We start from the raw sequence: 21,763 nt of genomic DNA on the forward strand, positions 1-21,763 counted from the left end.
TTTTGCAAAAACAAAACAAACAGCAAATCAAAGTAAAAAGAGACAGGCGAGACGTGAATGATCAATTTCCTGGTGGCATCCAAGCTCAAGTACTCTAATGTTGTACACTAAAAGATCTTCCCTCCCCACCTATGAAAAACACTTCAGTTTTGTCCTGTGATATAAAAGTCTAAGTCCATACACCAAACAAAAACACACCAGTCATGACAGAAAACCCAGATTTCATTTGCTGTTGGCCTCCGTTTTACATCCAATTTCTTTTTTGAAACAAATACAAGACCTAAATCTGGATCAAGTCTTTATGTACAGCAAGAGCTGCCATGTCCTCTCGCAGCCTTGACAGGAAAGCTCCTTAATTTGCTGGAAAACAAAAATTGGGAGAACAAAGAATCGAAAATGTCAGGCGCCTGCAAGGACCCCGCAACGTGTTAGCCACACGAGGAGAGGTGGCCTGCGCTGTCGTGCTGCAGCAAGTGTGCCCCTCACCGACAGTCTGATGTGATCAAGCCAACTGCACATCTCCTGGGGAAACTTTTCACAAGGGAGCAACAGACTAGAGCACTACAGCTGCCTGTCCCAGGCCTGGACAGCAGCCACCCCAGGAAGTACTCAAGCAGATGCACTGAATTCCTTCCTGACAAACTGCTGGCTACCTTTCAACATGACTCCTGTAGTGGCACACTAACATTTGCATTTGATACAATGGGAAAGGGTTTTTTTTTTTTAATAATTGAGTGGACTGCTGCCACAGCCCTGCATCTGCTGCTGTAAAAGCGTGCAAAAAGCAATGCACTCACATCACAAAGTCTGCAGTGAATACACACTTTTACGCAATGCTCCAGTGTCAATCAAGTGATGGAGCTTGGCAAATGTAGATTTGCACTCTGCACTAAATTAAACAGCATTAAAGTGAACAATTCAGCAGAGCCATTTTACAAAATTGTTTTGAATAAATAAAATCTCAAATACTTACTCCATGACCTGACTTATAAGGTCAATATTCAACAACCTGGTGTTCAGAATTAAAAGAATTTAGAATAAAAAGGTTCATTTAGGCATGCAGTAAAAACATGTTGTATTATAGGATAATTATCATCTAAAATGTATTACTTGGAAGGGGATTTTAAGAAGGGTGGGTTTTTGCTGCGTGTATATACATTTTTAAAAGGCACTGAGAAATAGAGACTGACATTTTTCCAAGAACGTTTTTTTCTTTAATGAGATGTTAAACAGTTGCAGATGTGCTGTAACATGCGGTCTTTTAGCAGATAAAAATCAACAGCAAAATTGCGTACATTCTGGTTTTCCAATGAAACAGAACTGAGGATTGGAGAACAATGCCACACATGAAGCCTTCCATGGGATGAATCAGCTGAGCCTTTTTCGAAAATAATAAATTGATGCCTGTGGTCCGGAGTCAGCGAGTGAGAGGAGACGGATCAACTTGCTCAGCTACTGTGCACTTGCAGGTGAAGAGTACAAGAACAAATGAGAAATGCTGCTTACTTTAACAGTCTGCTGAATTAGTGAGACTACAGATCTAGAGAGTTATATGTGCTGCACATGAAAGAAAAAATAACTCAACTTTTAAATTAACACAAGTTTTAAAAAAAGCAATAATTACATATTTACATGTGATTCACAATAAATAGAAATGTGTAACGCTTTGCCTAAAAAAACATTTCAAATACGTTATCCTTCCCTTTTATAAACGCCAGCCTCTCTTGCACAATTCTGTCTTCCTATCTTTCATGCGTTTCTCTTTCCATTGTCTTTCTTCGATCCATCAGACCCTCACCGTCTGATTTTCCTACCCTGCCCACTGGGAAAGTGAGGCAATATCTGTTCTCCTGTCAGTTTAACTCATCCAGACTGTATCTCAATGACTCGCTGCCTGACATCCCACACTTACGCTTACCCACCCCCTGCGAACTTACACTGGCCACCTGTTCACCGCCAACAAAACTCACATCTACAGGCTTCGCCGTCCTTTGAGAAATGAACTCAAGATGGAAGAGAAAAGCTCAGTGTCTATGCCACCCCATGGATACCCCCATCAATAAAATGAAATAAGTTCTCAAAGTCAAGAACGTGTGCCACCATCACACAAACGGTCATTTTGATCCTGGTGTTAACTGAATACTGCGCAAGGACATGTGTGAGTGCACACAAGGACTGCATACTGACTGCAACAGAAATCAGGTTCCCGATGTGAGCACGACCCGGGTTTTGTTAAAGCTGATTAAAACTATTCACATTAAACCAGTTTTTGTACTAGCTGAAAGACCACGTCTGGCCCTCGGTATACATTAGTTACAGTTCTCAATTTCTTTAACGTTGTGCTCTTATCTGGAGATAAGTTCTTCGTACTGTGCGTTTCTCTTTTTTTTTTGCTTCGAAAAAGGTTACCACGGTTAGGCACACAATGCAACGTACTTATCAGCCTTGACAAGAAAAAAAAAAGACACGCATTTCAAATGCCCTCTCAAAACACACCGGGGTCACAGCTCAGTCCCACTGAAAGGTAAATATTTCAGACTCTGGCCTCCACAGCCACATGTCTCTTGTAAATAGTAGCAAAGCTTTCATTTTCCCAGTCAGTGTTCAGCTTAACCCTTCCTCTGCCCGGCTCAGCCCCCTCAGCGTCCCACAGGAAGGCGTCTTAACCTGGGGGACGGAGTGCTGGGAGCAAACGAAGCTTCCCTTGAGACGCACAGAAATACAACACAGAAAGCAGTCCCGAGTCGTAATAAATAAGGAGAAGGTCCTTCTGGTCCCGGCTGGAGGCTGGCTACACGTTGGACACCCTCTGGGCCTCCCTGGCCTGCCGCAGGCCGTACAGCCACTTGATGACGCGCGCGTTCCTCTCGATGACGGAGACGCCGTAGGGCACGCGCTCGCCGGGCGCCTCGTCCGCGGGCCGGCTGCGCTGGGAGCGCCCGCACTCCGAGCTGGGCGTGCTGACGCTGTGCAGCTTGGACACGGACACGATGTCGGAGCTGGCGCGGGCGAAGCGCTCCACGCCGATGCTCTCGATCTCCTCGGGGTCCAGGCCGCAGTAGTTGAAGAAGCGCTCCAGGTCGGCCGTGGCGCGCGAGTACCGGTCGCTCAGGTCCGACTTGGAGCGGTGCAGCGCGGGCTGCTTGCGGGAGCCGCGCGAGCTGGCCGAGGAGAGGTGGGTGCAGGCCGGCGAGGGCGGCGGGGCGCCCCCGGGCGGCAAGGGGCTGGGCTGGCGGGCCGGGGGCTGGGGCTGGGGCTGGGGCGCGCTGGGCCGCACGTCCACGCGGCGCACCGTCACCGTGTTCGGGCCCCGCCTGGAGAGGCTGCAGCAGCTGCCCGCCCGCTCGGCCCCCTCCTCGCTGGGCGGCCTGGCGTTCTGGTCCCCCGGCAGGGCCCTGGGCGGGGGGCCGCCGCCGCCGCCGCTCTCCGCAGGCGGCCTGGAGGCCGACAGGGGGCCGTCGCAGACGTTGATCAGGTTGTTGAGGATCTCGAGGTTCAGGGCCCCCCTCCGGTTACACGCCTCCGCCCTGCGCAGGGCCAGGGGCGGCCGCCGCGTCGGGGTGCTCATGGCGCGCAGCGCCCCCGGGGACATCAGCGGCTTCTTGATCAGGGGCGGCTTGACAGGCTCCTGCCGGGTGCTGGCGACCTGCTGGCTCTTGACGTACTTGGCCTTGTCGGCCTCCAGCCGCTCCACCGCGCTGGGCTTCTTGGAGCTGGGCTCCAGCTGCCGGCGGAAGTACTCGGGCCCCTTGTGGAGGATGCGGAAGGGCATGGCTGAGGTGAAAGGAATCCCCGATGACACTTGTCTGACCATCCCGCCTGCCTGCAGAGTTTCAACGGGCATGCTGGGGTGGGGGGGGGGGGAAACAGGAAAAACACCAAGCGCCTTCTTTTTTGTCTTCTTGCTTCTTTCCAGATACTTTTCAAGTCTTTTATGCAGCTTCTTCCTCTCTGAAAGACGCCCACTGGACCGGGTCAGGGGTCACATTCCAGATCAGCCTGCCTCAATGGCTCAAGCACCAGAGGTTAACGGCGGCTCCTTCTCCAGGCACCGGGCTGCAGCGTGAAGGAGAACGATCCCCAGGCGGGAGGCTGACTTGCAGAACGCAGTGGCCCGCTCTTCACAGCCGCAGGCACCGATCTCCAGCTTGTAAGTCCCAAAGCCGAAAGCTCCTGAAAGATAACAATGGAATAAGGCAAGGAGTTAAGGATCAGCACTTGGTGTTCGCAGCAGCACATCAACAAAGCACTAAGCCTTAAGAGGGGGCAAGCTCTCTTTAATATCTGAAGCAGGCCCCTCCCCTCTCCTCCCAGCCCTTCCAGATGCTCGGGGACAGCAGCCAATCACGGAGGAGCAAGGGGCTCTGAAAAGACAGCTGGGGGTTGGGGCAGCCCATCCATTGGCGGAGGTGAGAATTCCCCGCCCCGCCCCCTTCTAACAACAAACACGCCCACCACATTTTCATTCAAATGAAATTCTTTGAAGGGATAAAGAGAAGAGGGAAAAAAAAAAGAAAGAGCTGCTGGTGTCCCCATTTGCCTGCAGAGTTTTGTCAAACCTAACAGAACAAAGATGGAACCTGGGCACTAAATCATTTTTAACCACTGGTAACAATGACACCAAATCAACTGTACAGAGTTATTGCCAAATTAGGCTGATATTTTCAACTGATGGCAAATGGAAACAAATGTTCCTTTTCTCAGTCCTGCACAGAGGGTCTGAAAGAGTTGCAGACCAACGATTAATATTAACTTTTACCCCAAACAGAACCTTGACTTTTGAGGATAAACTATCAAACCGATTCAGCTGTGACCTTGCAGTCTTTTTCCTCCAGCTACACCAAGAGAAAATGCTTGCTGCACTAATGAAGCACTGATTACACCAGGCAAGAAACTCTTCTTTATTTATGCATTTTAATTGATCTTTTATTCATCCCTTTTTAAATAAGAAATAGACTCCCTCTGTGCTAGATTTACAGTCCTATTTATAAAGTCCTTTTAGAAATACTGTACTGTAAGTGCTGGCAGATGTACGATTATATACCTCAGCTGCACACAACCAGCACATAAGACCTATTAAATAATTAAAGCAGTTTTCCACACACACACAAAGGCAAATTTAAACTTTCATAGGACGAAACACTAAGGATAGGCACTGCAACAGATTTAGCCAGGGCTCAACTTGGTTGTTTTGTTTCACTAAAACCTCGGGAAGCCTTTTGTTTTAAACACAGCACATGCACTGAGCTTTCGATGTTCAAAGAGAGCCAAAATCAGGCTATGGAGAGAATGCATCCTCTTCTTTCAGCTTCTCGGATCCCACCCTCAAACAAACTTCTCGTGATCGAGCCGGGAGTATAAACACAGCTTGTGCTGGATGCAGATTCAAAAGTCTCCTTTTATTCTCAGTCAAGAGACCGGGGACTCCTACTGTACTCTCACTGCACACTTGAACAGACCCAGTCCAGTTTGCTGCACGTTGTTTGGCGTTTCTATTAAAGAGCCACAAAAGGTCCCCTCTTGCTCCTTTTGTGAGGCAGGAGACAGCTGTTTGAAATAAACCGGGTTATTGTCACCTCTGCACCTCTTTTAAAAGAGCACAGCTGCTTCACAGCCTGTCCTGCCCCCTCAGTGGAGGCTTGAGCCCGGCTCCAGGATAACTCGCGAGCATTTTTTTAATCTCGCGTCGCCCCCCCAAAAAAAGCCCGTTCTGGCGTATTGCAGGAACACACAGAAAACCTTACAGCCACAGACCTCCGAGTTTCTAAAATGCTGGCTCCAAGGGTCTCATTGCATACTCATATTGTTTTCTTCCAATCAATAGTGAACAGTTTTCCAATTAACCAAAACCTGTATTTCATTACCAATTAAACAGATATATGCCCAATCGTACAGGACAGAGAAAAACATTTCACCATTGTGCACGGACACCCTTTGGCACTCTATTGCTTCTTTTTTTACTAAAAAAAGAGATAAGTCTACCTATGGCCACAGAGCAAACAGTTAGGCCTAAAGGTTTGAAGACCTCTAATTCCATTATAAGCACTGTACATTGTCTTTGAATCCCATTCTTGGCTAAACCTTCAGCAGCACAGAGAAACACAATGGCTGGAATCTGACACTCTGGAGACGTGCTGCGAATCACAAGGGCCCAGGTGTACCAGATCAGCTGTAAATCAAGAGCCATTTACCCTCTTGTCAAACACTGTTACACTGCACCACGTTTGCACAAGAAAGAACAAGATCAAGGTGAGATTTTCACAAGAAAATGCGAGAATGCAATGGCTCTGGTCTTTTTACAGGTCTGGTTAACGCAGGACTGCCATTGTCCTGTCCGGTGTTTCCGAATGTTCCCCGACGAATGGAGAGCACAGCGGATGGCACACATGTTTGGACAGCCTTTTAAAAAGAAGGGTTGTGGGAATTCTATCACAACTGTTTTTCTTTTGTTGTAGTGTCCTGTAGTAGAGAGACACCTTTAAAAAAAATAAAGGTAAATGCAAACCTTTTGTTTTATAGTGAAGACTAACCACTGCAAACAAGACACTGTCCCTTTAAACAAAAGGCATAACAGCTCTTACCACATTAAGCACCTATATAAAATAAAACGTATAATTAAAGGTGATTGCGATGTCTGAAAGTGCTCATTACAGTCACTGAGTCAATTATCTCCTTGAAATTGAGTAAACGGCTTCCGCCGAGATCTATGAGAAAGCACCAGGGGCAATGTGGACATCTAAACCTGCGAGCATATCTGGCTTTCATCACAGGCCACCTTCATCTTTGAAAAGCGAGAGAAAAATAATTAAGACTCGCTAGAGACGCGACCGGGAAGTGTAAATGTATGAATCATAAAGGATTTCTTCAATCAAACTGTCGCACCACAGAGCACCAGCCAATTCTCAGCAGATCATGTTGCTTCGGTGTTAAGTGTCACGGCTCTGTCTCTCTGTCCTGCCGCTCCAACTAGGCAGCGATGCGCTTCGCTCCAGATCCAGACGTGCCAATCTATGCCTGTGGGGGAATTGTGTGACCCTATAGGCAAAGCAGTGCAATCCCAGTCTCAAAGGCGGCTTGATACAGGGATGGGTTTAACGGTGCTGTGGGTCTGTGCAGACCGTATTCATGGATCCTATTGGAGACACACACACACTAAGGGTAATTCTCATTCACAGGCTGAACTGCAGTTCCAGAGATACCCAGAAGAGAGCAATGTACGCCTCACCACCAAGCCAGTCCAAAACCATGCCTGAGATCTGATCGCTGGACTGATCAGAGTTAATTCAGACAGAAACAGCCTGCTGCCTGATCTTGGCACTCCCCGATCAGGGACAGAAGTTCTCTATCACACATAGTTTAGTTACAAACGCCACCACAGCGCACAATCCAAAGACTGCTGTAGATGATTAAAAAATCACACAGGAGGCAGGAGGCACAATCTCAGTGCAACAGCTGGACTAGGCAAGCATGAGGAAAGGTCAAATATACAGATTTTCTGCATTTGTTTTCTTCTACACTCTGTATGTTTTGTGTGTGACTCCCGTCTTCAGAGGAAGTTTCTCACGGTTATTTCAGTGCCACACCACTGCATAGTAAACATTTCTTACATATCTGTCACACGCAGGAGATTACAAGTACATGCCAGTGCTGTGCACCCAGGAACCCTGCAGTTCTCTTGAGCAATACATTAAACTCTGAGAAAAGATTTTAGAGAAAAGATCACACTTAAGTAAAATGTGGCCTTTCCCCTTTACTAAACGACCAGGGTAGCTCAGGTAAACAGCCACCAGTTCCTTGAAATCATTCCACCAAAGTGTTCCCATTACTTCAAGAGGAATTCTAAAGTTGACAGGCCCGCAAGACTTGGCTGAACACTCCAAACAAAATCTGGTCCATGGGCTGAAACTATTATTTTGTTCCCTCTTTTAACAAGCGTACCCAAACAAAGACACAGCACTGCATCTTGCTAAACTAAACAATTTTAAAATCCGCTCACATAGGCTCTTCTGAAGCTAGCCGTTGGAAAGTGGGATTTGAGAGAATCATGGGACTTCGGACATTCCTTCCCAGCCTGCTCTGCTCTGCTCAAGCACACACTCACTCACTCACTCACTCACTCACTCACTCACTCACTCACTGTGTGGGTCGTCTCACTGCTCTGTCCGCTCAGGCAGGCTGCTGTCTCACGCCAAGTGCAGAGGACAAAACACATGTTACGTTCTTCAGGTCCTGCTCACGTTACCTATTGAGGTACCGTCAGCATCAACTAAACAAGTTCTTCTCTCTGTGGTTTTCACGATAAAGGCTGCAGCAGTCAAATTCTCTGCCAGCTTTCCCCCTTATCCAGGGACTGCTCTGCCCAGATCTGCTCTGCTCTGCTCTTGCTTCAGATCATGCATACCTTCCTTTTCGAAAAACAGAAACTCTTTCCTCCCATTGTGGTGAATGTCAGAACCTGGAACTACCAGCAGTGCTGCCCAAGGCCTTCTACAATTCCTCAACATCGAGAGCATTCTGTAAGCTATTCCCCAGACTTGGCAAGAAGGGTGCTTCACAGGCTCAGCTCAGCAACAATGACCAGGTGGATTCCCAAGGAGAGCCACTGGCTCGAGGTTTACACCAGGAGAGAGGGGTTAACCAGCAGGTAACATCACGTCTCCAAGTGCACTGTGCGGCCTTCAGAGTCCAAAGTGTCTTAAATCCTAACTAGTATTCAGTTTAACATTAACAGAGTGAAGAAACGCAGCAGGATTTATTGGGTAGGTGGTGACAATGTACACAAACATCTGCTACCAATGGATTTTACTTTCACATTTACGGAGCTTGAATTGGTAGCAGAAGTAATTTGTAACCGAATACACACAGACTCATAGCGAAACTAGCGCTTCATGTTTTAGTTTGTAATACCTGAATGAAGAGGGGAGAAGAAAGCAATCGGAAGAGTCTTTCAAGTAAGCATTTGACCATGTTCACCATATGCTGTAATGATAACCACATGTCCATTATTTACAGACGGGGAAAGCTTCCTTAAGCTGGAAACAAGCAGAACAAGCAGGCAGATCAAGCACCAACCACATACTTGTGCGCAAGTGTTCCTGTCTGTCGGACATGTTTTTATAGCCAAACATTAATCTGCAACTCTAGAAAAGAGCTGTGTAATCTGTTTGGCTGCCCCGCTGTACCTTAACTGCGCTACAGGCTAGAGAGATCAGCGCCGAGCCTTCAACGTTCATGTCCCTGCAAGCTCTCCACAGCTTACTAAAAACGTCCCGAGTCTTGTAACCTAAATACCGTGCTATATTTAAATCAGAAAGAAAAAGATGAGGTACCCTCACGAACACTGGATGCCACAAAATTCCCCGCTGCCACTGTGCCTCAGGACGCTGCTCAGTGCGTTTGGAGACTGCGCTCGGTCTACTTACGGTTTCCAGGAGCTCGGGTTACAGGACAGGAAGGGACACCGGCTGCAGGCCACTGTGCCTCGCGATCCACAGCCTGTAGCTCCCGCAGAGGCAGCAGGTGAGCGAAGTGAATGAACACCGCCAGGGTCCCGAGCTTAACAAGTCCCTCCGCCCCCAGCGCCGAGTACAGGAAGAACCACTCAGTCAGGAAGTTCTCTCCCTGTCACATGCCTGCGCTCTACCTGTGAATGAGCTGCTGGCTGGCTGGCTGGACTGGCTGACTCAGGCTGCCTGCCCTGCGGCTCTTTCCCCAGACACGCTCGGCTTTCCTTTCCCTTCCTCCTCGCCTCGCTCCGGCCCGGCTCCGGGGAGAGGAGACCAGCACGAGCTCGAACGGCTTATCTCCACAAGACGAGCGCGATACGCACACGAACTGCCCTGTCTGCGTGGGGGGGCTGGGGCGGGCTCGGCGTCGGCTCAGCTCGAGGGAGGGACGGACTGACTGTCTCTCTGGGCTGCAGCCAGACCTTCTAGATGAGAGTCTGCTCGCTGGAACTGAAATGCAATGCAGTTTTCCCCCCCATTGCATGACAGGTCTTGAGCACTGAAGCCTTAGGAAGTATTATAGTCACAGTATATGCTAGTGCAGTGTACAGCGCAGTTTGCACTTCTGCACAGTTAAAGAATGAATTCCCTGCACTCTCCACATTCCACCTGATTCCGAGGGATGTTTAAGAAAACACCAGTCACAGAGCAGAACCCGACACAGGGCCCTGGCTTGAGATGGTAGATGTTTTCTTCACCGCACACAATGTTTGCTCTGCAGTGGACAGGACTCAACCGCTTGCAGTCTGAGACAGGCACACCTGTGCGTAGAGGCGGTGAGGATGTCCGCGAAACCAATGCAACTATGGGCGAACCCCCTTTTACATACAGAAAATGGCATTCGGGTATGGACTGTGTATGAAACCACCTAGACGAGATCCTGGCTCCAACATGTGGCTACAGGGGGAAGCACCAGGCACTGATGGAAACTGCAATTACACGGAACTGCTGTCACTGCACATGGTCCAGCCATGAGTCACTAATGGTATGTTTCCTCTCGAGGGAGAGAGAGGGGATACTGGAACACGGCAAACAAGAAGGGATTCCCTCGGTCTGGTCCGATGCAAGACAAGTCCGCGCAAATCTGAAGACGTCACCTAATGCCACACCGACATCGTGAGCGTCGGGGTGAGCACAAGTTGTTTCCCCGGGTTCAGAGGACGTACTTTAACATGGAGGGATACAGAGGAAGGCTTTCACAGTGAGGGATAACAAAAAGAGCTCGACCCCACGGGTCTCACCCTTCCAAAGCAAACCAGAACCGCGGCTTGTCGACAACACGCGGGTTCGAGGATGTTACACTCGCAAGAAAATAAAATAGGATCACCTACGACGAAACTAACAAAGAGATAAAGCAACAGGGAGCTACTTTAAACGGTTTATATCGACTGTTTTCCTTCAGTATCTCCACTTCCACTCGTTTGCCAGGCAAATATTGGCAGTCACTCATCATTGAAGGAAGAAAAAAAAAGGTTTTTAATCTCTAGCAGGTATTTGCTTAAACGTCACGGATTTGTTTAGGCGCAGCTGATCGACGTGGGACCTCAAAGGGTGACGGTTTGAATTCAAATACGCCAAACACCTGCAAAACCATAGAAACCAAAGGACCTCCATGGTCCCCATTATCCGAACAGGAAACTCCAGAGCTACAGAGAATGCCAAGTGGCAGCTGGCACTGCCCGATGAATATTAAAACCCGCATAATCAGTGCAGCCTTTGGGGAGGGCTGGACAGCACACGGACTGGGTTATGAAAGGCATCCCCAGGGCTGTATCTGTGAGCCACTGTGCACATGACTAAGTCTTCCACTTATCATGTAAAAGACACTCGTTATACGTGTCATCTTGCCACTACATCCTGCAGCACCTTTCTCCTGTGCAAGAAAACAAGAAGGAAGAAATGCACCCGTTTATGTGAATAATGATAATAAATCCAAAACGATCCTTAATTCTTATAGGCATGGTGCTTGATGCTGACGCCTTGGCTTCTTTACAAATGGACAAGATCGCGCAATCAGCACCACGGGCTTTTCTTTACTCAAAGAGTGGTGGGAGGAAGGAACGAGTTCCTGGCCACGTTGCCGAAGTTGATAACCCGGCTTCTTTCAAGTTTTTATTTACATCAGGTAAAGCAATGAAATGTTAAAAAAAAAGACTTTTTTCACATGAACTTAGAATTTGCATTCGCAAAAAAAAACTTCCACTTGCAGTGCATTACAAAATGCACTTTTAGAGAGTTTATAGTCTGCCAGGTTAAATGAGGGTGGATGATCAGCGATAAAGCTTTTCCCTCTAGAAAGGCATGAGCCATCCTGCAGGCATTCCACACAACCAGCCAGGCTTCATAGTTTATGCTGCTGAGTATTCAGAGAGGGGAAAGTCCCGCTTCATTATATCTATACAACTGAAAGTCCTGGGAAACAGCTTCAGAATACTTTCAGAAAATTAATCTAAAAAAATGCTTACTAGATGGTAGTATGCACAATGCCCCACCTGGTAAGTGACAATCCTCAATGCTGACAAATGCGCACTCTCCTGGATAGTGGTTCGTTATTTTTGTGATAAATGTTACCTACTGTTGGACCAGATGCCAGGTTAAAAAAAATGCATGAAAAAAAGCAAAGTGCATTGCAGTAAAAATAATTTTACTGGTGAATTATAATTAATCAAACACACAGGGACATCAAGCCTGTGAAAATTAAGAACCAAATTTATTAACTGTGACTGCATTTAAAATTAAAGATTCGGTTAGTTTTAGAGTACGTTTTAGTATAAATCCTTCATTAAGTAGCATAGTAAAACAGTCCAAATCCACAAAAACAACTTTATTACTATTTACTTTCACCTTCCTAAAATGTATGACTTAGGAACTGCATCTTGGGAAGCAATCAAAGCCAAAGCAATCCAGCAGTGTTATTACAGCAAACGAAAATAAAAGCCCACAGACAGGAGCCTGCACGTACTGTACATCGACATTATTAATCAATCACCTTCGGTTCAATTACCAGAGTGTCACCTCTCCCTGCAGCTCCCCCACTTGTTTACAGTTCAAAGTCTCACCCACTGACCTGCTGAGAACCCATAGCCAAGCAAAATGATAAGACGGTCCAAAGCTTAATCTCAAACAAGCCCAAGAAGAATGTTAATGAGGTGTAGGAGGCCCTCGGCGAGCAATCTCAATACAGGACCAATGTCTCTGTGGTTACTGCACCTGAGCGATGCTGACAGAACCGATGAAGAGAGCTCACCTGCTCGCTTCCCACACCTCTTCCTGCACAATTTCACGCGCAGCGCCAAAAACCACCGGCCGCACGACATCAACACAACAGAGCAGCGAGTGAGGCCGAGGGGCGAGACGACTACAACAAGACTTGAGGTTCAAAGCGCTGCAGTGGGGTCATAAACCTCGATTCAAAACCAGGCTGCTGACGAAAGCGGCGCCGGCGGACCAGTAGGCGGCCCCCTTTCCTCTGGAGCATAATTTCCCATTCAAGGTCCCAGTACACTGACTGGGAACGCTGGTGTGGGGGTGTGGGAGTGTGTAACATGCTACCCTTTGAAGTCAGGAGCCTGGTTTCTTTTACTGAACCAGCTGTACGAGCCCCTTGGGATCAGTGAGCTAGTATGAACCAGACGGGCCACGCGGGCCGAAAGGTTACCAACGAGGAGACCATTAACAGGGCCCACGAGGGAGCTGGGGCTCAAAGAGAGACGCCCCAGGACCGGGGCGCAGAGCACAGCCACCTGTCTCCGCCTGCAGCAGGTATGAAAGGACACAGCGCCCTCAGCCCATCGAGGGGGGGGGGGCGATTGTCCTCGAATCGTTCGTCTGTAATTAGGCAAGCCAGCAAGGGTCCTGCTCAGTGGGAACCCTGTAATTTATCTGAACAGAGCAGGTAGCTCCACAGCGAACACGAGAAGAGATTTACACAAAGTGCTGCTTAAAGACAGCTCGAGAACCTGCCTCCGAGCTTTATAAACAGACGTGCTGAACAAATCAACATCATTCAAGCCTAGAGTGACTCAGCCTTTGACAAAAAAAAAAAAAAGTATCTGGATAAGTTTTCAAACTTTTTCTTTACAGGGATCAGATTTCCCCAGTGAGGCGTATTGTTTGAGAAGATAAAGCAAGATTTTTACTTTGCCTCCAGCTTTTTTTGCAGTGACAGAGTGAACACCGTAAATTTTGTTTGTCCCCCCACAATTAACAAGACGTCAGACCTGGACTGAGTCACAGAGCAGGACTGCTGGCCAAATGTGGCATCAGCACCCAAATTCACGAGAGTCTGGGTCATGAACATGTACAGTATCTGCAGAAACGGAGATCAATTAGGTCTCCACCCTGCATTTGTTTGGGCCTGCTCTGTGAACCAGACCTCAAATGTGATGACTAAGTGATACACAATGAGGAGATCAGGCCATCTACGTACTGGCAATGGTGAACACAGAATATGAAAGGAATTCATACTCGAGCATTGCAAACTCGCTGCTACTGACATCCCAAAAATGCCATAAATGGACAGCTTTTCAAGCTCTCACTTCCTTCATTCGGTGGCTTAATTAAAGCACAGGTGGCATTCCATTCTTATACAAATCAAGGATAAATAAATCCGTGCAAGAGACACTTTGCCCCTGCAATAGGATGAAATGGGTTTGCGCGTCGCGACTCTGGTCACGCAAGCTGAACCACTTATTAGAGACATAAGAGAAAAGTTTCAATAATGAAAATACGTTTGAACAGAACCTCAGCTGAACCTAGCGATCACAGCTGCGCAGCCGGATGGTATGTTTTGCTGAGCAATAACAAAGAAGGCAAAGATCACAACTGAGAGGAGGCCATTTGACTGATCTTGCGTGGCATCCTGAAGCAGAGAAAGGAAAAAAAAGCAGGACCACTTCCACAAAAAGTGCCGCGGTCTTTAGCAAACGGTAATTGAACCCCACAGCATCAGCTGTACGTGGAAGATTGAGAGTACAGCACAGCACAGTCTGGAAGCAGCCAACATGCCCTGAGAACGGCCAGCTCCAGAGGCGCAGGGGGTAGGCTGTGTGGGCCGGGCCACACCGATCCTTTCTTCCCCAGGACCGCACCGGGCCCGCAGGCCTCTTCCCTCTCCCTCCCCTGCACAGCAGCTCTGTGTCCTGCCCTTCCTGCTGCTGTGCTCCGGGAGCCGACTCTCCAGCCAGGACCATATGACAGGAGGGGCCTGCGCCCCCCCTGCCAACGGTATTATGGGAACCAAAATGAGAAGCAACATAAACGTCAATGTAAATGTAAAAGCTGCGAACGATTCCCGAAGAGAACCTAAAGCAAGGTTGAGTGTAGGTTTAAGCGTTGGAAAGCAGCTGGGTGGAATCAACCATGATCACGAAAGGCAGAGCTACACTCAAAATGAAGCCTTAGTGCTGGGTTGGAGAGAGGACTAACTCTGGCCCGGGGGCTCGGGTTTTCACAGTCCCTCTTTGACTAAGAGCCCCATCAGTGCTCCCGTCATCAGATCGCTTTCCACTCCCATTCACTCGGGGGCGCAATCCCTCACCAGAGACAGGAGGCACGAGCGATCACCTCCTCTCTCCGGCGCCGCAGGCTGCAGGGGACCCCCCCCCGGGTCAACGCCAGGACAGACCCCCCTGCGGCGCCGGGCGTGCCCCACGCCCCCTGCCCGCGACGGGGGAGGTGAGCCCCTTCCCTCCCCGACACCACCGTGTCCGAAAAAGCGGCTCAGGAGGAGGTGGGGTGTGGAGACCGCGGGGCTCTGTGCGCCCGCCGCCTGTGCCAGTGCCCCATCCCCGGGCACCGACAGTTGTGTTACTTACAGTCTCAATGAGAAACTAAGCAATGAGCTACTCCTTAAGCCTCACGACAAGCAAGCGGCCTTATACAGGAGCGCTAAAAGAAATCGTTACCTTCCGGCTCCCAACGAGACGACGGTCAAGTCGCGTTCTCCCCCCACGCGCTGGCTCCCCGTCGAAGCGCACTCGAGAAATGAAACGCGACACTTGGCCCCTTGCTTTTTCTTACGCTCCTCTCCGTGACATCATCTCGCCCAGGTTCCAGTGCGCTCCGAGCTGCACAACAAGCCCGGACAGGTCCGGACTAAACTCGAGACGGGGAACAGGGAGACCGACGCCAACCCGCAACCGTGCATTTTTACCTCTAGGACTGAAAAGGCTTTCATTCGCACTGCAAGGTCTAAGGAGAACCTATCAGTTTACAGCAGCTCTTACATAAGAAAGAAGGAAAAACACCTGCCGTTTAACCCCTAAGCATCCCATCTTTTGTTGCAGCACTGATAATCCTGCCTGGAAAAGTCTCCAAGCCGGCTAAGAACCACCTTTGCTGCCCCAGAGTAGGCATAAATAATCTACATAAAAACAACAATTAAAAAATTAAGGTTATTAGGAGCCTACGACTAGTAAAGGTCAGGGGTAAGTTTGGCCAGGAAACCAGGGTAACTCCACTACTCTTTTTGAGAAACACAATCTGACCCCGTGTCTTTGATCATCAAGCCCGAGCCCTGACATGCGACACCGCCGGCCTGGAGTTTCTTGCAAGTACAACTGCACCTCTTCACAACGACCGCTGTGCCAGTCCACTCTGCTCGGGGCACGTTTTTACAAGAGCTCACGACGAGAGAAGGAAGGAACGCGATCACACGCCGTCCTCCATTTTAACATTCGAAAGCAAACAACAATCGAACAAGAATGGCATTCAATTCTTTATTAGGGATTGAGTCAGACACACCCCTGTCCCCAGTCTCACACCACACTTTTAATTGTGCTCAATTAGAGGTAAGTCTATTTAAGTTCACAGCATCAATGTTCCACTGATGTGCGTTTGTAACAACCAAGCGTGATGCCACCCAACTGCTCTGGCAAGCACTTACGCAGCCCGTTTTCGAAAAGCATGCCCTGGTCATTCACAAATGTAGCTAAATGTTTATCGCCTGGGAGTGGGCAGGAAATAAGATCTTCTAAAAATAACACCGAGACGTTGTGCAAAAGTAGCTGTTTCACAGAGAAAAGCATGGAGAATCAGTTTCCAGTGTTGTGTGGCAGGGCACACTGGGGACAGGTTGTGGATTTCTAATGAGCTCCAAGAGAGGTGTAGGACAGGACCTTAACAATTGTTCTTGCAACAATCTAAACTGTTTTGTGATTTAGGGGTTATTTTATTCCTGCATGATACTCTGCATATTTTTTTCCCCTATTCACTTAAAGGAAAAAAATGAGGGACCATCCCAATATCCGATCCAAAATGCTTTCCCACTCAAATTCTGAGAAATTATGTGATTGATTTCATTATTCATATATATTTATATTTTCTAGGAATGCATTTTACCCCGATTTGACCATTAAGGATTTCAACCAGATTATAATGACTTTCCAGTGTTTGTTGTAACACTTGCAACATTGCAGAAGTGTGCCCATTATCTCCCATGTGCAAATTTCCTACCTCAGAATCTTCCAAGGAAAACAGGATGAGCCGTGCATTAAACAATAATTAAAAATGCATGTGGGGAAAATAGGTAAATTTCCCAAAGAGGGAACAAGGGTGCCGGTATGCGTTATCCCACTGACTGGAAAAGCTTTCACCCGAAGGTGTGTCGGCCCCAGCAAAACATCGGCCTCCTCAGCTCACCTCTGACCGCAGCCCGCTTGACCTCTGGCGAACTGAAGTCCCTGGATTTTCCAGTAACCTCCTCGTAACTCGAGGCAGGAAAAGTGAAGACGCAACAAAGGGAAACGCCGTGTTTTTATTTTAGTGGATATTCCCACTCCTATTTCCTCTTCTTAAGGAAACCCAGAGCACATAAACTCTGTCTCCGAGCAGCACCGCATAAACAATTGGAGCGCGGCGCACAGGATATTCGGATAGACGGAGGAGGAGGGGGGGGGGACATTTCTCGGAACCGCAACCGGGCCTCTGAACACAAACACACCAGTGCCTCCACAAAACCAGGCCGCGCTAATCCAGCATCAGCCCTACCGAGAAAGCGACTAACGACCCCTGCCCCACCTCCCCATGAAGCCCACTCAACCCCCTCCTTCAGGACCCCAGCCATCCCAGGCCACGAACTCCTCCCCCCCCCGTGCTCTGGCAAGCAGTAGTGCACCGTCCGAGTGCGGACCACTAGGCCGAAGACCAGCCTCGCCCCTACCGCAGCTCACATCACAGACAGCTGACTGCAGGGTGTGCACTAGGCCCTTTTGACTTGGACCTCCATGTTTAATTCCCCCCACAGCCACATCTGTATAGCTCCGTTATGCCGTTTGTCACGGGCCGTCTCCTGCCGTGCTGTGCATGTCCCGAGGACTCCCAGCGGACTCGTGCGCCGCCCCAGCGAGCTCGCACTCCCACGCCAGAGCAGCCCGATGCCCAGCTCCGGGGACGGACACCTCCCGAGGCTGCCCCCCTCGCCGGGCCAAGGAAGGGCAGCAGGCGTGTGCAGAGGGCAGAGGGCAGAGGGCAGCAGTCCCCAGTCCTGGTCCTGATGCCCCACACACCTGCCGGCGTCCACCCCATCACCAGACAACCGCAGCCTCAACTCATCTAACAGGTTCAACTGGGATCCCCAGCACTCTGTTTCTAGCCACAAGTCTGGGGGTTGTATTGTAGCTCTCGTTTGTCGTGTCCGTGATTGCAAAGCGATTCCGTCTTCAAAGATGGAACTTGCATCTTTTGAAAACAGTAACGCTTTCATCTACAGCTGTAGCTCCCAGATTCTTTTAGTAGTTGCATTTTGAAGTGCTTTCTTTGTCTTTGTACTTTTTACTTCACTAAACGCAACGGCGAACAGGTGACAGAGCCGGGGACAAACAGTTCACCTCCCTCTCATCATTAAGTGAACGAAGGGCTCGGCTGGAACACGAATCCGCAGGTGCGCAGGGCACCAGGACCGGCACTGGGACCCGTGGCACCGCGCTCGCCTGGGAGTATTTTCCAGGGCCTACAGCCGTTACTGGTTGTACTGGGAACGAACCTTAAATATATATATATATGACCCCCCCGACCCCTAAAAATAAGTGACAGGGTGGAACAGCCGATGAAGCACAACCCAAACTCGTCCGTGCACGCTCCATCCCAAACTGGCACACAGCGATTACAAGCAGGGAGCAAAGGAACAGGGCACAGGTGTATTAGTAACCCGATGCAAGTGAGAGCGTATGACCACAAAACTCATCACACTGCGGATTCAGATGCACCGAGCGGCGCAGTAAGGGCAGCGGGCCCGCGGCGGGGTGAGGACCTGCCCGCAGGAGGTCTCTCTCTCCTCCTGTGTTGGGGGAGAGCATGGCCGCCGGGGAGGGGGTGACCTCCAGCCAAGACGAACGGTATCAGACGGTTTCTTCTAACAATGCGATCAGTGGGACGGGGCAGGGGAAAGTTACGACACCACCGCAGTCTTGGTACCCCTCCGGAAGAAGTGCGCTCTGGGCAACAAAGTACAATTGGGCGGCTGCGTGCAGGCGTGCAGGCAGGGAGTTCTTGCTAAGGAGGCGAGAGAGGTAAAGAAAGTGTGTGTTTACCCACCTGCCCGCAGGACAATCGGGTGGCGGAAATGCACTTAATAAAATTGCGACAGATTAAAAACACATGCCACAGCACTGAGATAAAACCAGCACACCTCGCTGCTTTCAGCGACAAACGCCAGGTGCGGAGCAGTAACCACATCTAAGAAGCGTGTTCCCACGAAAACACCATCTTCCGAGTCAATTATAGCAATAATTAATACACCCGTTTGCTGTGTAAAATTACTCACCCCTCCAGCTACGGACAGGCAAACAAACTGGTCGGACCGGTCGAGCGGTGCAGAAAGTTTCAATTTCTGCGCGGGCGATACCAAAACGGTGCAATGAAAACTTTGGAAACTGTAGGTAAAACAACCACTCTGGTGAAGAAAGGCCGGCTTTCTCAAACGAAAACGCGTGGTTTCGTTGCAGACCGGAATGCCTCTTTCATTAAATGTAAAAAGTTGAGATTCGAACCCCGTATTTTGCATTTCGGGGCGCTATTGGGACACCCCTCTCGAACTCACTTGGTGCGGCCAGGGCGCTGGAATTGGTGAATTCAGAATTCGGGGAGACGCAGAGCACGCGGTTTCCAGGCAACGCGCTCAAGTGCTCGCGGGAGGACATGCTCGGTCATCCTGTTGTGAGACTCTGGTTCAATAAACATAATTGTCAAAGCGACTGTGGGTATTAATACCTGTGTGAGGGGGAAAAAAAAACATGCTGACACTGCATCTCACGTATAGGGGGAGTGCTCTTTAATTGACTAAATATGTATTTATGATCACCTACCTGAATATTCTCCCAAGACGAACTTTGGTGGGTTTTTTTCCGTGTTTTTTTCCCTGTGAATTATAAAGTCCTATTGCTTTTTAAACTTTTGCCCAAGGGTTACTTTCTTGGCCAGGTCGGGGGCAGGTTTTTCGCGGAAGAAGGAAGTGCTTTTTGCATGTGCGCAGGGGCGTTCAGCTTCACCACAAGAGCAGTGCGTTTGTCCCCCGCTCACACCTGCTCAAGAGGAGAGCATTTTCGATCCTTGCCGGCTGGTGAACGTTATCTCATCTAATTATGGCTGTCAAGACGCCGTCATTACACGCCTCTCTCCCTCTCCGGTTCATTTATTTAATTACCTGCTGGAAGCGAGCCCAAGCCGAGTGTGGGATCTGGCCCAAGCCGAGCTGACGGTTATTTCATTGGCATGGTGTTTAAAAATGAGCTCTTGTGAATGTTACGATGTGTTCCTAAAAGAACGGTGGCCATGATCACAGAGGCCGAAGGCTCTGCTCTTTTCTTTTCCTGAAAAAAAAAATTCTAAAAAGAAACATTTTGGTTGAGGGCCGAGTGCTTGATCCTGCATCAAAACTAAAGATGCCGTCTTCCTGTCTGACTCATGACGGACCCTGGTGTGCAGTCAATCCATTCTAAATTTAACGTCAGACGCTCGGCTTTGTTGCGAATCGGAGCTCATCTCCATTCTGCTCCCCTCGCTGTGTGGAAGCCGTTTGCCTCAGCCTCCAGATACTCCAGATCAGGGATGCCTCCAGACCTGACAACCCCCACTGACAGAGAGCTGGGCCCTGTTCATGTCCACGGCTCTCAGGTGCCACCAGTGACGGTAAACTGCTCAGTTTCACATCACTTGTGGGGCCAAAAACAGAACTTTTTTTTTGTTGTTGTGGTTCCAAGAGTGTCCTGCAGTTTTTCGTGTGCACCGGAGCCTCTATCTCAGCACAAAAGAGAGAAAGCAGAATGTCTAAGAAGACAGTGAGCTGTATGGAGAGCTAGTCTGGAAACGAGATGAGTGGGGCAAACTTGCATCCTTAGAGCTATAAAAGGATTTGCTAACCCTGCTAATCCAGGAGGTTTCTCCAGCTAAACCAGGGAGGGTCTCCATAGCACAACCCTAAACTCTCTCTCCCCCCTGAAATGTACACTGCCCGACCTTCAGCAAATATCCCAAGGTCTTTGTGTGCAGGCCTGGGCCCGAGGGCAGCCACAATACGTTCTGTGTCTCGTCGGATTCTTCCTCGAGAGGAGTCGTGACGTAGCCGACCGGTGACACAAAACCACGGGCGATGACAGCGGAACCTGACAAGGCACTGAAACGAGAAAGGACCTTGTGACTTCGAATTGAGGCATTGTAGTGTCCGTTAGCGCTTCTCGTTACAGTTTCATCATGACTTCACAGCTGAATGTCGAACGACACAAAATAAGAATAATAGAGCAGGTATTATCCTCCGCCTCCGAGCTCTTGTTTGTCAGGTTTCAGGCCTTAACTTGCTTTCTTTTCTATCTGTGTGCAAATACCAGGCACACAGATATAAACTGAGATCACAAAGGACACAAAGTACTGAGCACCAGACCTGAAAAGAGAACTGAAAGGGAAAGGTCGTTTTAAAGTTGTGACATGGAATTCACTGGCAGGCGAATTCAATTGCAGACTTCAGGCAGGTTTTTGATGGCTTGGAGATTTACACCTGCTGCTGAGGTTATAAACCAAGGCTGACTCCACCTGGTCCTTGGAGGTTCACTTTGAAAGGATTTGTAAAGTACCACTTGTGAAATGTTGATTTAGACCGGGGGTCTACAGCCCTGGTCCTAGAGAGCCCCACGTTCAGCATGTTTTGTAGGCAGCTAATAAATAATCAATTTCAAAAGGCAAATTTAATCATGCTCATTTGAAAAGATGATATTTTCAATTAAGTAATTTAAAGATAATTTGGAATAAAATCTAGAATGACCTTT

At 49.0% G+C, this 21,763-nt stretch overlaps 1 protein-coding gene across 6 annotated transcripts; it reads right to left on the minus strand.

The window, feature by feature from the left end:
- Nucleotides 1-1,191: 1,191 nt before the first annotated feature.
- On the minus strand, nt 1,192-20,985 carry LOC148648314 (protein FAM110A). Of its 6 annotated transcripts, none has more exons than XM_088607805.1 (2): nt 20,865-20,985; nt 1,192-4,173 (listed from the first exon to the last, which is right to left on the minus strand). In XM_088607805.1, the coding sequence occupies exon 2, from the start codon at nt 3,842-3,844 to the stop codon at nt 2,792-2,794; it is 1,053 nt and encodes a 350-aa protein (XP_088463931.1). In that variant the 5' UTR covers nt 3,845-4,173; nt 20,865-20,985; the 3' UTR covers nt 1,192-2,791. The 6 variants fall into 6 exon arrangements, with proteins under 6 accessions (XP_088463931.1, XP_088463930.1, XP_088463933.1 ...); XM_088607804.1 differs by lacking the exon at nt 20,865-20,985 and adding an exon at nt 19,270-19,533; XM_088607807.1 differs by lacking the exon at nt 20,865-20,985 and adding an exon at nt 19,041-19,212.
- Nucleotides 20,986-21,763: the final 778 nt, after the last annotated feature.

Source organism: Lepisosteus platostomus, chromosome 15 (assembly GCF_059453375.1).
Source record: "Lepisosteus platostomus isolate fLepPlt1 chromosome 15, fLepPlt1.hap1, whole genome shotgun sequence".
NCBI lineage: Eukaryota > Metazoa > Chordata > Actinopteri > Semionotiformes > Lepisosteidae > Lepisosteus > Lepisosteus platostomus.

Bases quoted from the DNA above. Each gene is read 5' to 3' on its own strand.
- LOC148648314 (XM_088607805.1), bottom strand. From the start codon at position 3,844: ATGCCCGTTGAAACTCTGCAGGCAGGCGGGATGGTCAGACAAGTGTCA.